Source organism: Durio zibethinus, chromosome 15 (assembly GCF_047325235.1).
Source record: "Durio zibethinus cultivar Kanyao isolate XHJ-2024 chromosome 15, ASM4732523v1, whole genome shotgun sequence".
NCBI classification, from domain to species: Eukaryota; Viridiplantae; Streptophyta; class Magnoliopsida; order Malvales; family Malvaceae; genus Durio; species Durio zibethinus.
Window position 1 is genome coordinate 17,158,254 of NC_143176.1, and position 18,199 is coordinate 17,176,452.

The 18,199-nt window shown below is 29.7% G+C and overlaps 1 protein-coding gene across 1 annotated transcript; it reads right to left on the bottom strand.

Annotated features, from left to right (window-relative positions):
- Positions 1–566: 566 nt before the first annotated feature.
- Positions 567–10,349, bottom strand: EMB2738 (GTP-binding family protein). Its single transcript, XM_022897852.2, has 12 exons — positions 9,869–10,349; positions 9,109–9,176; positions 8,239–8,322; positions 7,796–8,089; positions 5,983–6,122; positions 5,531–5,618; positions 5,138–5,320; positions 4,772–4,933; positions 3,439–3,632; positions 2,988–3,138; positions 1,895–2,060; positions 567–1,157 (listed from the first exon to the last, which is right to left on the bottom strand). The coding sequence occupies exons 1-12, from the start codon at positions 10,227–10,229 to the stop codon at positions 1,090–1,092; spliced, it is 1,959 nt and encodes a 652-aa protein (XP_022753587.2). The 5' UTR covers positions 10,230–10,349; the 3' UTR covers positions 567–1,089.
- Between the last annotated feature and the right edge of the window lie 7,850 nt (positions 10,350–18,199).

Genomic DNA, 18,199 nt, shown 5'->3' on the forward strand with positions numbered 1-18,199 from the left:
CGATCCGATTTTATGAGATCATTTTTTTTTTAAATTCGAGTTTCGGATCGGATCGAGTAAAATTAAAAAACAAATAAAATCGAATCGAGTTCGAATTTTAAACAAATCCGACCCAATATGATATTATATAAAAAATTATATTTTAATTAATTATTTATTTATTTATATATATTTATATAATAATATTTTTAAATATTTATATTTATAAAATAATATTTTATATTTAAAAAATAATATTTTATTAATTTCAGATTGAATGAATACGATTTATATAATATCGACTCAAATTCGAATATAAAAAAACAAAAAAAAAATTAAATTTAATCAAATTCAAATTTAATAACACAAAATTTTATCATCCTGACTCGATATAAACTCTAATTGTTGCGGGCAAATCAGATAGCATTCAAAAATCTTTAAGGTACCAAACCTCCAATCAACGAGTCGCCCGTACACTGCATGCATTAAACTCAAGATTTTGGTCCAAAGTAATCTGACAGAACCTACTCAAGATTTCACTATTCGAACAGATCAGTTCAGAAATGATTACCAAAGTATCGAGCCCATTCCGATCAACCTTGACATTTGATTTGAAATATACAATAAGAAGCAGACATCTTCCGCAGCTTAAAAAGATAAGGGTTTTAAATGTGTATCATACCACTACCAGCTGTCGCATTCTTTCTTAAAGAAACATATCTAAAATGGTGAATAACTATAGCAACAAAGCTCACTCTCACAAATAACAACACCCTCCACCACAATCTCTTGATCACAGTTTAACTATGCATATATGAACTGTCAACCTATCTCTTTCAAGGTGTATTTCCCAAAACAAGTGCTTACCAAGAGTTGCTTTTAAGATTTTGTTTATATAAGATTTACAACAATATCTGGATGCAATATCTGTGTGTATTCAGCACTGCATTCAGACTCATGGGAAGCTGAGGGTCTCTCTTATTGCTGCCATACAACTAACCAGCCTTGTTGGAGGCAAAAGGATTAGACGTCCTCCTATAACTTCTTTGAACAAAGCTCTAGAGTAGATTGAAAAAAATCCCATCTATGTTTAAGAAGAAGAATATCTGTTCATGTAGTTAATGCTACTTTTCCTTCACTTAGATCAAGATTTGATCTTGTTCTTGTTGCAGCCCTGCCTGAAAACCACTCAAGGAAAGTTGAATCTGTTAGTTTCATGATGAACCTGATGAGGATATAGTAATCCACTCTGTTATATGTACTAAAAGCAGGATTAGCTGAATATTTTATCCAGTATTAAAAGTTTTCACAGTGAAACCAGATTGGGGAATTTAGCCTTGAAAAAAACATGTTTGCGTCTCCAAAAATTAAGGTTGTTTGCCTTTCAAATGTACCTAGTTTACATCTAAAAGATGATAAAAACAGCACATAAACAGCATTATTTATATTAAGTACGAAACAATTATATTTGCAAAAATATGAAGTGGGAAAATATTATACCATTGGCTCAAAAATAAATAATAAAATAAAGATTTGACAATATTTTCTAATGAAATTATAATGGAAGAATGCAACAAGTCTTTAAGTTTAGTCCTTACAAGAAACCAGTAAACTTTAAATGACGTTCGTTTTTTATTTCTTTGTAGGCTAGGCATGCTATCTAAAAGCAGAGGTGATAAAATAGCGCAAGGATATGAGCAAATGCATTACATATTATACTGGCAGCTACTACTGTGCCATCGGACGATGGTCAAACAAGTACACAGCTATGCATTGTAGGAACAGCCATGTGAAAACATGAATAGAGATTGATTGTGCAAAAAAGTAATTTAGAAACCGATGTTGATAAATCATTTAGTTAAGCATAACCATACAAATCATCACCTTCTGGAATGATAAGATAAATTGCACTGACCTTCATCCTTTTCCAATTTTCTTCTGCTTCGCCAAAGAAGTCGAATAGGAGTACCAACAAATCCAGCATCTGATCGAAGCTGCTTCTCCATGTAACGCCGGTAGGTCTCCGGAAATAGTTTTGCATCATTAACAAAGAAAACAAATGTAGGCGGCCTAATAGCTGCCTGCAAAAGTAGATATCATTGGATATAAAATGCCACCAGAAACCACATTGGACAAGTTAAAGATTAAGATCTGCAGAAGAAAAGAACATGCTCGATCAAGAAAGGTCAAGTACATGAAATGAAGTCCTGGGCTCAGAAAGTGTCACTAGGATGTGCTTTGGGTGATTAATTGTTATGCACCAAACAAAAAGAGTAATTCAGCAAGTGCATCTCCATCTATGTCCCTTTCTTGTATTTAATTTTTTAAATAAATAAGAACTAGAATTTGGCAGGGAAGTACATTATTAAAAGATCACTTCCACAATAGTAGTGTACAAATGATGATAGCACTCATATATTACGCTACTTATTGTGATACACAAACGGGGTGTAGTCCTTGCAAACCACTGATATCAGCCAAAACAACACTAAGCTCCTTTCCAAGAGTGAAGATTTAAGTCTCTTGAAACTTTAAAAGGTGCATTGCACAAACAAGTAATAATGTATCTCATATGCTGGGTACTCCCTAGCTTAGAAATGGGCTAAATATTTATACTTATAGCTGCTAGAAGTTGGTTTCAAACACTTGACAACAGAAAATCCCATGGCATTATGGTTAAAGGAATAGTTTAGTCTGACGTAGACTGAAAAAAGCAGTTTCAGTTGTTGGCATCAAGAAGAATGCCTCGCAAAGTGGAAGTTTCTGGTGAGGAATGGTGACAGACAAAGAGAAGATTAAGGAAACGGAATTGGTTTATAGATGATGCAGCTAGCTGAAGAAGAAATTAAAACTATAAAGAAAAAAAAAAAAGAAAAGTAACGAATGAACTGCAAAACAGCTAAATTTTGTGAGGAAAGTGAATCTGTTTTTATAAACATATACAGATAACGAAACAATCCCAAATATAGCACCATGATATTGATTATTTTGCCAAGTAACAAAAATACCTGTGTGCAATAATAAACGCGTCCTCTCCTGCCACCTCGTGTCCTAGGAGGGGGTTTAAACGCTATTGCTTCCCGTACCACTTGATTCAATATTGCAGTACTAAGTCTTCTCAATCGCTCTTTCTCAACTGTACTGGCTGCAACAATTATCCTGAATCCAAAACAAAAATGAATGCAAAAGAGAGGTAAGACAAGTTACACAAGCATTGAAAATATACTGGGGATACTAGGGCCATGTATGGTATACCAAACACCAGAAAATATAGCATAAAAAGAATGAGGAGAGAAAAGGAAAGTAGGAAACCATCCTGTCTATCATTTGGTATACTACAGGACAATATGATAATGGTTATTATTATAATCTTAGAACATCTTAAAAGGTAAAGGATCATATGATCATGAATTCAGTTGTAACAATAAAATGACAAGATATGGCAGGTCAAACACATACTTTTCAACACTCTGACCAGCTATTGCAGTTGAATAAACAATTGGGGCCCAATCAAGCATGCGCATTTTCTCCCTAACATCTTGCTCGTAGTATGTTGCAGTTTGCTGGTTTTTATTTGGTATTGTGTCCCATTTGTTTACAACAATCAGACAAGCCTTTCCTTCTTTCTCTATCCTCTCAGCAATTCTATTATCCTAGGACATCAATACAAAACAACACATAACAGTTAAGGAAATAATCAAAAGGAAAACTAAGGACAAACAACTCTTCAGATTAACAGGCCAAGACACAGCCATTGTTATATTACAGAAATATCAGTAAGATAATATTAAAAAAAATAGCTCAAAGTTTGGTTACCGGTAAAGTTTACTTAGTTACTGAACTTACTAAGTCATATACTATCTTCAATCAACTAAAAAGTGAACAATTCAATTTATTTACAGAAAGGTTTTAAGATAAACAATGGAAAAAGCATCCAAAAAGGGGGCAAGATTTTCAAATCCACAGCCCCATATGCCGTATTTTTCTTTTTTTTTTTTCTTCTGTAAACCATCGGCAAGAATCCATCACCCTTGAGAAAGATCAAAAGCAAATATCAATCTTTAAATTGAGCTAGCTAGGATAGTATTCCAGATATGGAGGGAGTAACCAGGAATCTCTTATCCTGGTCGTACCAAAAGAGAGAACACACACAGATCACACATATAGAAAAACAGAGTTTATTCCCTGATCTTCCTAGGACCATTTGCTGAAAATTGAGAACCGGCAATAGCAAACTAGTGGCAACATCCCATTTGCACCAAGGATTCATGGGATACAAATCACTATACATTTTTTACCACGCAGTTTCTATTTCAAAAAGAAAAGTAATGGTAGCAACAACATCAACAAGAATATTCTTTTTGGTACATATATAGCTGACTTGTTATTTCCACTTTCTTCTAAGTAAAAGTTGTAGATTATTGGACCAATTTGATCTTGCTTATACATGAACCATTTACTGAGTAAATCCAAGCTCATGCATCCTATTATTGCTTTGATTTAGCAATCATTATCATTAAATGGATAGACATAGATTTTTCCAAGAATTTGATAAGATCTCTACAATGTTGATTAGATCCTCAATATCAAACTGTTATATCTAAATGAACTCATATAACTTGATTTACTTGAACACGAAATATTCTGTCATGGTATTTCCATTCTGTTTTCATGCACTACTTAACATTGTGCAATATGGCTAGCACTATATACCGATCAGGGAGGATATTTCAAGCAAGTTAAAACCATAATATTAGTAACATGGCTTGTCAGGAAATCATTGACAAAGTACCTGTTCAGTTATGCAAGCCATTGCCTCAATGACCAGAGCAATGACATCAGAACGACGGATGGCACGAAATGCTCTGTTCACCGATAAAGACTCGATGGTAGTACCTGATGAAGCTATGGACGCCCTTCTTCTGATTCCAGCAGTATCAATAAGCCGGAACTTCTGCAAAATGAGTGCCCCGGTATTAAGCTTCTAAAAACAACTGGAATACAAAAGCAAACAACACTCAGGATAACATTATGTTTTCTTTTCTCATTCTTTATCACTGATCCTTTCAAGCGTAAAAAGTTTGATCTCCAACTCAAGGAAGCAGAACCAAGACAAATAGACTAGCTGCTGTAATACTGGTATCTGAACTATAGAAACCTGGCCATCAGGTCCAATAAATTCTGTATCAATTGCATCACGAGTGGTGCCACTGATAGGGCTCACAATTGTTCTATCCTCCCCAAGCAAAGCATTTAAAATGCTACTTTTACCAACATTTGGTCGACCAACAATTGCAATTGAGGGGACATAATTTTCTTCCTCATCCATATTTTCTACATCCTGCAATTAATCAAGAAGCCATATACTTAGCAGAGAAAGAAAATAAGTTTATTATTAAGAAAAAAAATTAAGATGGAATTCATCAAAGATGCAAAATGCCAGAAAATTTTTAAAACATAAATAAGGACAGTTTCACAAGGGAAACAGAAAAGTTGAGGACAGCAAATGAAACGAAATTGTTAAAAAAGACAAACAATAAAGCCAAATTACCTCAATCTTTTTCAGCCCTGAACAAACGAGATCAAGAAGCTCCCCAGTTCCAGTCCCCGATAAAGCAGAAATAGGAATGGGAGAGAACCTGGTTGTGCAGTTGAAAGAGTTAATCCAAAGTTAAGCAGAAGGGAAAGAAAAGAACAACTTTCCTAGGACCACCAAATTACAAAAAGATAACTTGAAATTACAAACATCTCTAGATAAAAAGCACAAGTCACAAGCATAATGTTTTTCCTCAGTGGCAAAAGAAGAAGAAGAAAAGAAAAAAGGAAAACTGGAAGTGGAAGTGGAAAGAGGTTGGCAAGAGAGAGAGTTAGTCCAATAACTTCAGAGCAAGTTTTAATGCCATTCCAAACCATAAGCTACATTATCAATAACTCGAGGCATTGCCAATAAGCATTGAGTACTGAAAACCAAAGATTTTCAGAGAAACAAAAATTAAGAATTACCCCAATGACCAAAACTCTAACGCTTGCATGATTCCTTTACGAGGAGATTCACACTTGTTCACTGCAAGGACAATATATTTACTTGAGTAGCTCTTTCGAAGCCATTCTGCAATCTCCATATCAGCTGCTGTTAGACCAGCCTGTTCAATATCATACAAACAATCACTTGGCAAGTTGATAACTCTTCAAAAGAAACAGAAGAATATATTGTTGGGTTTCATATAACCAAATGAGATTGCCACCAAGATAAAGAACTGGCAAAGTAGACAATCAAACCCCCAAAGAATTATGCAGATTATCCCAGGGACAAGTCTCACCTTATCCTGTCAACAAAAATCTCATCCTTCACAACTTCAAACCAGATTCTTAAAGCACCAAGAACTGGTTGAGAGAGAATAGGAATTTTTCAATGTTAGTAATGTACAAACTTTCCTTCCACTTCAATATCTCACACCTTGATGATGCACAAGTTTTCCCCTTCTAAGAGCATCTAATCCTAAGGTATACACCAGCCAACTCTCAAGACTGATTCCTTAATAGCTTCTTTAAAATTTTCATTCAAAATGTTCTTTTGTTTTTGCTATATAAATATATATATATATATATATATAAACAAAGTAGTCAAAGGCACTCATGTCAGTTGTTTGCCTAGGTCAGAAGAGATGGAGCAATCAAGTAACTGTTTACAATTATTTGGCAAGGAAAAATTAAGCAATAATGCCTTTGTTAATCATCCAATTAAAACCAATTGGCAATTAGTAGAAAGCCCAACTTGAATACAGGGCTGGGAAAAACTCTAAACTGATATGGAAAAACAATACTTAACAAACTTTAAATCCCCAAGGAAGAGAGTCTTCAACAAGTCAGTTGCCTTTAGGGTGCATTTGGATGGGAATTTTTGAAATTTTGAAGAATTTTGAAATGCTATAAATTTGAAATGCATCAATTCAAAATAACAAAATTTGTAATTGCATTGTTAGCATAATTATTTTTTAGAAAGGAATTTTAAATATTGGAATTTGATGAGAAAAAAAATAATTATAATAGATAACTAATGATATTAGAGATAGAAAAAGCAAAGTACTAAAAATATATATGTAATATGAATGTCATTAGATTTGTAAAAATGTGCAGACATTACTAGCAATATAAAAATTAAGAAAATAAATTTTATACTGAGATTTTGTAGTTAAAATTGGAAAAAAAAAAAACAAAAACAAAACAAAAGTTGCATAAAAAAGAAAACATAGTAAACGTTGATTTCTTAACATAAAAACAAGGAATTTGAATAGAGAATTTGTGCTATCCAAAATCCCTCGTTCAAATTCCAAAATTTTTGACAATTCCAATTTTTATTTTGCCAAACAAAATAATTCTATTTAAAATTTTAAAAGTCTCTCTACAAATGAGTCCCTACTTGAAATGCCTCATCCAAACGCACTCAAGGCAGCACTTGATGCAACTTAAATGTTTATTCTTTGTCATGTTTACTTTTAAAAAGCTGTAAATTAATTATTTATAGTCACTCAATTACTATAAACCTAGAATTTTCATTCAATGATTATTGCATTTATTTCTTTATTAGATTGCACTTTTTAATAAATTTAAGAATAAAATATTATCATTTCTTTTCCTATTCAACGTAAATAAGATCCTAAATCTTTTTTTTTTTTTATAAATCCTAAATCATTCAAATTTCAAATGAGAAACATGATTCAAATGTGCTAGATCATTTTGCTTGACTTCTTTAGTTAATTTGTGTCAAAGTTTCAAAATAAAACAATGATACAACCAATGCAAGAAGGAAGTATACCTGCCCATCTACAAGGAATATAATAACAGATGCTTCTTCAACAGCTGCAGTAGCTTGTCGTTCAATCATAGAAGGCATCCTTGCAACAGCTGCCTCTCTGGAGAGTAATGAGATGCCATCCATACCAACAGTTGTTGTAATAGCTAAGTCTTCCATGACTTTAGCCTGTGACTTTGACACATTTAGAACCCCTCCAGTATCAACCATCACAAATTCATGATCTCCCCAGAAGGATCTACCATACAAACGATCCCGGGTAACCCCAGGTTCATCCACCACAATGGCCCTGTTGCCCTGTAACAAATTTCATGAAAAAGTTTGACATTGTCGACAATCTAAAAACATACATCTAGCTACATGTAGTCAATCATTTGGTTACTAGATGTTCAAAATAAATTTGGAATTATGCATAAGAATTAAAGAAAAAATTAGTGATCAAATACCCCCACAAGGCGATTAAATAATGCTGATTTACCAACATTTGGCCTTCCAACTATTGTAACCCTTGGAAGAAGATGGTCAGGGATCTGCAAAAGGATTTTAAAATTGTCACTAAGTAGCAAAGAAATTTTTATATCTTTATAAGAGAGTCCCTAGTTTACATCATAAAATATATTAATTGCACTATATCATAGTAATCATTGGTTCAAAAAGTTATTTGCAAATTTAGCAGACATTTCAGAAATGAAACATAAGTTCATATGCCTACACTCTCAACTTTTCAATATGTTTCCATCATACATTGTTCCAATATTTCAAAATTTAGAGGCACAGCATCATATGGCACTCAAGAACATGAAACTGGAATAAGGCACTTAGATGATATAAAGCAGCTTAGAACACCCATGAAATATCTTGGCTTGTGAAAACAAGTGAAAACAACATACTAATAGAACATCATGCTTGGCAGTAACTATGTTAAACCAGAAACAAATCAATAGAACTCTAGCACCAGTATTAGCCTTAAGCCCTTGACAATATGTACAGCATCATTAAATATAATTCCGACCTAGAACATAAATTTTGCGAGGCTGCGGATTTTTTTCTCTTAAGCAGTGAATTTCCAAAAGCTTTAAAACAATCCACTAATTAGAAATGAAGAAGCAATCCAAGGTGACAAAATGGAATGAAAAAAGAAAATGATGCGCAGAAAATTAATTCACTCTTGCAAGTCACAACTATGTATATGGTTTTATAGTCAGCAGCTGCAAAAGTTTTCAAGTCACCCCTTTAAGAAACAAGGAAAGCTATTTAGACTGGTTATTAGATTAATTAAGTGACAACAATACCTTGAAAAAATATGTTTTACTTACAATTTTAGTTGCACTTTTACGTCTCTTCTGCTTTCCGCTCAACCTCTTAAGATCATCTGTATCGTCCTCTGAGACAACGAGCCTCAGTAAATAATGTTATTACATTTTGCTTAAGTACAACCAATACAAAAACTCGTATCCAAATCAAGGAACAAGATAAGAGATAACCAATTTAGGCACCATTTTTGCTGTCAAAAAGGGAATTTGTATAGAGAAAGCAACAATATTTTTGAAATTTTAAAAATATGAATAATTTTTGGAGAAGAAAATGCTAGATTTTAATTTTACTTAGAACAATTTTTTTTAAAAAAAATATTAGTGTTCCATCCATTTTAGTTATTCATTCATTTCTAATCAATTATGGTTTTATTTTTTTTAAACTCTACCATTTGCTTTTAGTTTTTTATAACAAGTAGCAAAATTGATCAGAATAAAAAGCTGATAAAGATAAAAACTTTTCTACCCAAGAGGATGCAACTTGAGCAAATTAAATTTAAATTATTCAGATAGAATTTAGTTGTTACTTTTTCTACTTGTTTTTATTAAAAAATTTTAAAAATAAAAAAACAAAATTTTTTGAATAAAAAAAAGTCGAACATACTTATGTAGGAACACTTGTTATAATTTAACTATTGACTTATTTTTAATCAAACATAAAACCTTATTTTAAGCAACTTCTGGAAATTAAAAAACAAAAAAAAAAAGCAAATGAGAAAGAATAAATAAGAGCAAAAAGAAAGGAGTAATGAGAGGAAATTACCAATGGTTAATTGGCGAGACAAGGAAGAGGAATAGCGGCGAACGGCTTCCTTTGCTTCGGATTCAAGGGCGTCCACGTCCAAGACAAAATCCTCATAAGATTCTTCTTCTTCTTCTTCTTCTTCTTCTTCTTCTTCGTCCAGAAAATCTTGGAATTCGTCTTGGTGAGGAGGTGGAGAAGGGGAGGACGTGCAGCGGCAGAGATGGAGGGAAGGGAGGGTGGGAACGGGGAGAAGCAATGGAGGAGAGATATTTGAGCGAATTGAGTGAAGAGGAAGAGGAAGAGAATAGAATATGGGGCTGGCAGAAGGAAGAGTGAGGGATTTACCAAAGAGGAGCTGGGTAACAGCAAAGCATGACATTTTTTCTTCTTTCAAGCTGTTGAGTGTTGACAGTGGAAAAAAAAAAAAAAATCGGAATGTGAGGTTTGGCAGTTAACTTAAGAGGCGCTGAGAGAGGTTTATCCTCTTTCCTGCTAGTCTGGGACTTGGGACTGGGGCGGTTTTAGTTTTCAATTAGGTGCGGTTTCGCCTATGGCGCGTTAAAATGCTCCTGGATGATGTGTCATTAGATAAGAGAAAAAATATAGAGAAAATGAAGCTTCAGTCAGGATTGTATCGGTTTTTACGTGATTCAGTTTAAATTTAGATACTAAATATTTATATTAGGTTTGAAAATATTTTTAAATAAAAAGTTAAAAATATTATAATAGAATTAAATTTAAATTTCATTAATTTTATCTATTTTAAAATTTTATAAATAAAAAATATTAATTTTATAAGTGAGATAGTAATCCAAGAGACGATGAATTAAATTTTTCTAAATTCTTCTTAAATAATGATTTTAAAATAATTAAATGAAAAATCCAAACAATAAATACTTTTTAATAAAAATATAATGCAAGTAATAACAATTAATGAATTTAGAATCTAACATAAACAAAATATATGTAAAAAGATAGGGATAGAGAAATTGAACATAATGATATATAGAGGTTCAGTTCTCCACAAGGCAACTCTTTTCTTGGTTGTTCATATCAAGACTTCAATCTACTAATCTTGAATTGAAAATATAATCATATCTTTTTCTCTAAGGCTAAAGATAGAAACATTATACTCTCTACTTTTTAGGCTAAATAAAAACCTCTTAATCTTATAAATTTAAGATGATACCTCATTTTTTAATTATAAAATCACTTAATAAAAATACAAACTTAGAACACATTTCAAAGGTTAAGTGTTTGCCTAATGAAGTACAAAAAAAAAAATGATGAATGAATAACAATATAGCTTCGATACAATAAATACAAAAGATATAAATTTTAAACGTTAACAACTTTTGATTCTTTGAGAGAATGAAAAATATAGCTTGTTAGATTTTATTCTCTTGATTCATCAATTTTTTTGATGTGTTGGAGTGCCCAATTTATAGAGGAATTGAGGAAATGACCATTAGAAATGCTAGGGAGAAGAAAATAACCTTTGCAACTTGATAAACTAGCCGTTGGAGTTGTTTCAGTGCATATCCTGATCAATCCCTTCCATAAGAGGATCGATTGATTGAAGGGGTGATCGATCCCTTCTTTAACTAGGAGCACAAACATGCTGAGTAAAAAATCAATCAATCCCTTCCTTGAGCCGATTGATCCTGTCAAAGCTGGATAGTTGTATCTTATTTTACACTTATTAATTTGATCATATCTTGAATTATACAAATTTAAATCAAAAATTGTTTGAAGATTTAGAAATTAAACTTAAAGGGTTTTCTATTCATATAAAATTCATCACATAATTTATTGTACATGAATTACAGTTAATTTTCAAAACTACCTATTGTGTAGTTTTTAAACAACTACAAAATGTCTAGTAAAAATTTAAAATCTTTTCTTAAAAAATTTGAATTTGAATTTTGTTTGATCTATTATAAAGTAGATACAAAGAGCTTTTCAACTATATAAAATTCAAATATTAAAGTTTTATGAATTAATACAGAAAAATAAAACAAGTTTAATGTTAAAAAACTTTGTTCTTGTAAAACAACTTTCTTAAGTTAATCTATTCTCAAAACTAATATTATCAAAATTATATTAAGTCCAAAATGAATAAATTCACTTTAAAAACAACAATTTAACTTTCATTTAAACTCAAATAAATAATGTTTAAAAATAATTTTGATTTGAGAAATAAGAAAATATAAAGAAAGTTTTGTTCAAATTTTGAAAATCATATTATTTATTTAGTACCAAAATATAGAACTTAAGAACATGTATTAAATAAATCTTTTTTAAAATCTTGATCAAGCTTATTTAGCTTAATGTTTTGTCATTTCAATATAAGGATTAATTCAAGACTAACAATCTCCCCTTTTTTAATATGATAAAATTTAAAGATAAATTTGCTTGATAAAAAAAATTCTTTAAGACATTTAAGATTTTGAAAAATATTTGAAAAATTTTTCCTTAAACAATGTATGGCAAAACTCCCCCTCAATTAATGCATCCTAATCCAATATAACTCAATAAATATATGTTAGTCAAATATATTAAATAAGCACAATCAAACATATGCGTGTCAAGCATAAGCAAAATTGTCCAAATGATATTTCTCCCTCTTTTTGTCATAACAAAAAGGCATGGGCATATTAATGAGCAAATAAACACAAAGAGACATCATTAACAAATATATTCATGAAACATTTCTTCTCCTTTTTGTTTATGCTCTTTATACCAAATGTTTAAGCTCCTATATCAATTACCGTAAGCATACAAGAAGAAATATCTCTAAACTCTCTCCCCTATTTTGTCATCTTAAAAAAAAGAAAGATCAATTCAAGGTATGGGACAAGATGCTTGATACCAATAATATCAAAAGTATTTTAAATACATGTAATTAAGTATAATATGCACAATAAAGTTCAAATACATGTATTCAAATACAAAGCATAACTGTATTCAATTTTAGCATTTTAGCATAAGTTATCAAATTCACTATGTGAAATTTATGAGCAAAGGATAATGAATAATATACAATCTACTCATAAATCATGTTAGGCTAAAATGTGCTTAAAACCTAAAACATCAATAACAATTAAGCATAAATTCAAGCACATACATACAAGCTCATACCAATTGTTATGGATACCAATTGTTAAAGATATGTTATCATAAAGCATAGCAATTGTTATTACAAAACAAATCAAACAAAATTGTATTCTAAAATTTCTTCTCCTTTTCAAAATAAGGATTAATCAATTTAAAGCACACTTAAATTTGCATTAAAGGTATAAGCTATATCAAGGATAGGCACATAAAAAAGTATCCATGAAAGTTAAAAAATTCTTTAGCAATTTTGATACCAATTGTTACCAATTGTTAGCAATTTTATTCAACAACTTTCATAGAGCACACATACTTCAAGCATATAAAAGATTCATTCAATAAATGCATAAATGATAATAGTAATATTTCATAAATGATAATAGTAATATTTCATAAGCTATCATATCCAAACAAAAACCAAAAGCTCATATGAATTTAATAAAGCATGAATACTAATGAGCAATAAAGTTCAATTATCATTATATCATAACAAAGATTATTCAAGCATTTTTCAAATATGATGAACACATAAGCTATAACAAAAAAATAATAAAAGTATAATTATCCAAATATATTTCAAATTATTTCAATGCATAGCAATGAACTTAATCTAAACATATGCAAATATCTAAATATATATTTCAATCAAAATCAACAAGCATATGCAAAAACATTTCAAATCACATAGCAATATACCAATAAAAATACAAACATTTAGACATAATATGGTATATGCTATTTCAATATTCTTAATCAATAAACATGTTCAAAGAAATCAATTAATTTAACTCATATCCATATTCAAGAATTCATGCATTGACCAAATATTTATGCATTATAACTTTTAATCAAAGCAATCAAGAATTAGGCATGAATATTAATGAAGGTGAATTAATCAATCCAAGCTTTAAAAAGTATTAAGACAATTTTTATCAAATAGCTTAGTGACTAATTTATACAATGTGTTCATATGTTCAACCACAAAATCATATATTTGCACATATCAAAGCAAACATGTATATATATCCAAACTCATATATCATATCATAAAGCTGATACATTTACCTCTATCCATGCCAAGCTTATTGTTGTACTGATTTGGCTTTGAATTCTTCAATCCACTTCATTTGAGCAAAACTAGGCTTAATTGATGAGGATGACATGTTTTGCTTACTATACTTAAAATTCCAAAAATGTTAGTTTGTTCATGCTCATTTCAAGTTCTCCTAGTATAGACTTAAAAAAAATTCTTGACAAAGGATTTTCATTAAAAGCATCAAAAAAATCAATTGATAAAAATTATACCAATTGTTAGAAAAAAATTCCATATTCTAAGTCATTATAGGTAAAAGAAAATTTATTCACTAAGCATAAGTTGCTAATTGCAAAAGAGATATACACTTAAGCTAGATGTCATATATCAATTTAAACATCAAATAGCATAAGAATGGCACTAAAGTAAAAGTTCTCATGTAATGTGCATGCTAATTGCAATGGAGATATATACTTAAGCTAGAGGTCATATATCAATTTAAACATCAAATAGCACAAGAATGACACTAAAATAAAAGTTCTCATGCAATGTGTAAAAATCAAACTTTTTAGATCATTCATGAACACAAAATAGACATATTCAATATTCATATATATTCAAAAAATCACCAAAAAATATGTCAAAATAAATTTTAGGCCATATGAAAACTAAAAACTCAAGGAAGGCATATTTATCATAAAAAATATATTTAAGAAAATTTTAGCACAAAAGCATAAATATGTCTATACAAATTATAGGTCATAATCAACAATGACTTAAGCTAAAAATAAGCATCATAAAAAAATCATTTACTTAAGTCATGTTGTAACCATGTCAAGCCAAGAAAAATCATATTTATCATATATGCACACACTTGACAAAAATAAATGAACTAACAACACATATCATTAAACATAATTAGTTCATCAAAACTTAATCCCAAACCAAAAGATAAGTGAATTAAGACAAGTTTCAAAATATTTCACAAAATTAATGAATCAATTTAGCACAGGAGCAAGTATATTTAAAAATATTTTTAAAATAAAAAAAAATTAAGTATTTTCAAATCATAAGCATTAAGGTCAAGTTGAATTAATGATCATATGAGCACATATCTTGACCAAAAACATAGATGAACAATGAATCAATATATATCACTTAAGCACTAGATGTTCATCAATTTACAAATCAAGAGTTATAACAATTTAGAATATAACAATCAAGTTTAAAAAAATATTTCATAAGATCCAAGCATTATAAACAAGTTAAGAAATTTTAAACAACATGGTCATATAGGCATTTTAAATAATCACAAATCAATGTATACCATATAAAGTGCATAAAGAAAAATATGAAACATATTCATCAAGCTAAAATCATTCAAACAAATATATTTATGCAAAAATACAATAAGATAATCCATTCAAAGCTTAATATGTCTAGGATTTTGATTTTTGCACTTTAAAACTCATTTTTTGCTTGAAAAATACCTTAATAAATCTCAAAACTAGTCAAGCTCATTTTTAACTAACTTGAACCATTCCAACAAATTTCAAATGACAAAACAAAGTTGTTCAAGTAATCATTTGGCATTAGAAACAAGAAAATCAAAAAGTCAACTCTTAATCCCATATTTCAATGAAAAAGGTTATTAAAATGGGCAAATATATTTAAACACATATTTAAGTTCTTCAAACCATTTAGAAAAGTTTTATATCACACTTTGAAAAAGTCCAAATGGTTTTTATGTCCATAAATGTTCAAAAATAAGATTTGATCTTTTAAACTCTAAAATCATTTAAAACTTGCATGTAACACTTACGAAAATTTTAAACCATTGCAAGTTATCAAGTTTGTTTAAACAAGTTTAAATTATTGAATTCAAGATATTCAAATTCATTTTACAATTAAAAACTTGCTATAATAATATTTCATATTATAAAGCTTGATTTTAGCAAAAATCATTTTCAAAGTAAAACTTAAAGTCTCAAAATCATTAAGTTTTGAGTGCTCCCCCTAAGTTTATGCATAAATATAAAAGTAATTTAGCACACAATTAATCATATCAAGCACCAATAATAGTTTCACAAATAATATCCAAATATCAAGATCATTTATGCAATTCTAATACCAAAAGCATTCAAATATAATTCCATAAATTTATTAAAGCATACATGAATTCTTTTAAAGATATATCTCAAGCAAATAAGCATTAAACACAATAACAAGCATGAGAAATTATTAAAGTTATACATTCAAGAGCAAAAATAAATACATACACAATCAAGCTCATATTTTTCAAAGTCATTCAAATTATAACATATAATTAATTTTAATCAAATTTGCAATATCAACGTAGTATATGTGGGCACATATTTTCTTCAAAACAATTTAAAATCAATCAAGATATATTAATAAAGCATATAGCAATTAAGCACTTCAACATTCAACCAAAAATAAACAACCAATTTCAAATACTCTTAAAATAAAAATTTAGAGGTTATCTATCTTCATTGTATGTCTAGAGTTTCATTCCTCAAAATCATATTGTAACTCCTTACTCTAGCACGCATACAAGAGATAATCTCATTTGATTTTTGGTACCCAAATTACTTTGGGTCAAGTCTCTTATTTTTTTAGGAACCCATACTTGTCTAATTCTAAATGAAACTTTTTTTCTAATAGGACAAGTATTTATAGTATGACCATGAAAATGACAAAAATGACATTTAATTATTTTAGTACTTAATGAACTCTTTGAAAACTTTTATTTTTCATTCATCAACTCATCAAATTTCTTTTTCAAATCAATTTTTTTTTCTAAAAATGTATTTCTACTTTGAGAGGTTTCTAAATTCATTTTCAACTTTTCTTTTGTTTTTCTAAATCATTCTTTGCATTCATTAAAAATGTATTTTCAACTTTTAATTTTGAAATCATTTTCTTATATTTTAAGTGCATATTTTCAAACTCAATTACTAAATCATTATAAGCATCTTGTAACTCATTAAAAGTACAATAATTTAAATCATAAGAGTTAGAGGTTACCTTCAATTTCTTAATAGCCATGAGACATGATACATGTTGATTGAAAATTTATCTTTTATGTAGCTCATCCAACTTCTTTCATATCTCATTTGAAGTAGAACAATTTGAGACCAAGTTAAAATTGTGAGAGTCAAGAGCTTCATAGAGTAAACACTTGACCTTTGCATCATTCATCACTTGCCTCATATAGTTTGCATCATTTAAATGAATTCCAAGCCCTTTCTTTAGCACATTCTAAATTTTAAAATCATAAGCCATTATGAACACCTTTATCCTTATTTTTCATTCATAAAATTCATATTTATCGAACATGGGAGCTTTGAGGACCTCCTTACCATCTTGGAATCTAAATTTAACCATAGGATTTTTACTCAAGATGGTTAAACCTATATAAAGAGACCAAAGCTCTGATACCAATTGTTAGCCTTTTAGATAAGATGGTGATCTAAGTTCTTCCCAAACAATAATTTCAAAGTAATTAAATGAGGAATTAAAATAATAAGCACTTTTGATGAGAATATAATGCAAGCAATAACAATTAATAAACCTAGAATCAAATATAAAAAACAATAGATGTAAGGAGATAGGGATAGAGAAATCAAACACAATGATTTATAGGGCTTCGATCCTTCTTCATAAGGCACCTACGTTCTCTTTTCTTGGTTGTCCACACCGTGGCTTTAATCTACTAATCTTGAATTAAAAATATAACCCTATCTTTTTCTCTCTAAGGCTTAAGATAAAAACCTTACACTCTCTACTTCTAGGCTAATTAGCAACCTCTCAATCCCATACATTCAAGATGATACCTCACCTATTGATTACAAAATTACTTAATAAAAATGCAAACTTAGAACACCTCTCAAAAGCTAGGTTTGAAAAAATCAAACCTAGCAAATCCTAGTATAAACTTATACAATACACTAGGCAGTTGTATAAGATATGTACAAACTCAAGTTACAGAATATTATCTGAAAAACAGGCATCTAAACAAATTAAAAGTAAGCTTAGTCATAAATAATGAACTAAGATACTTGATAATGAGTTCAATTTTGGTTGTAACAAAACAATTAAGAATCCTAAATATCATTTTAAAAAGAAATGGTATTTTATGAAAACATGGAAACCTAATAAAAACAAAATTCCTAAAAAAG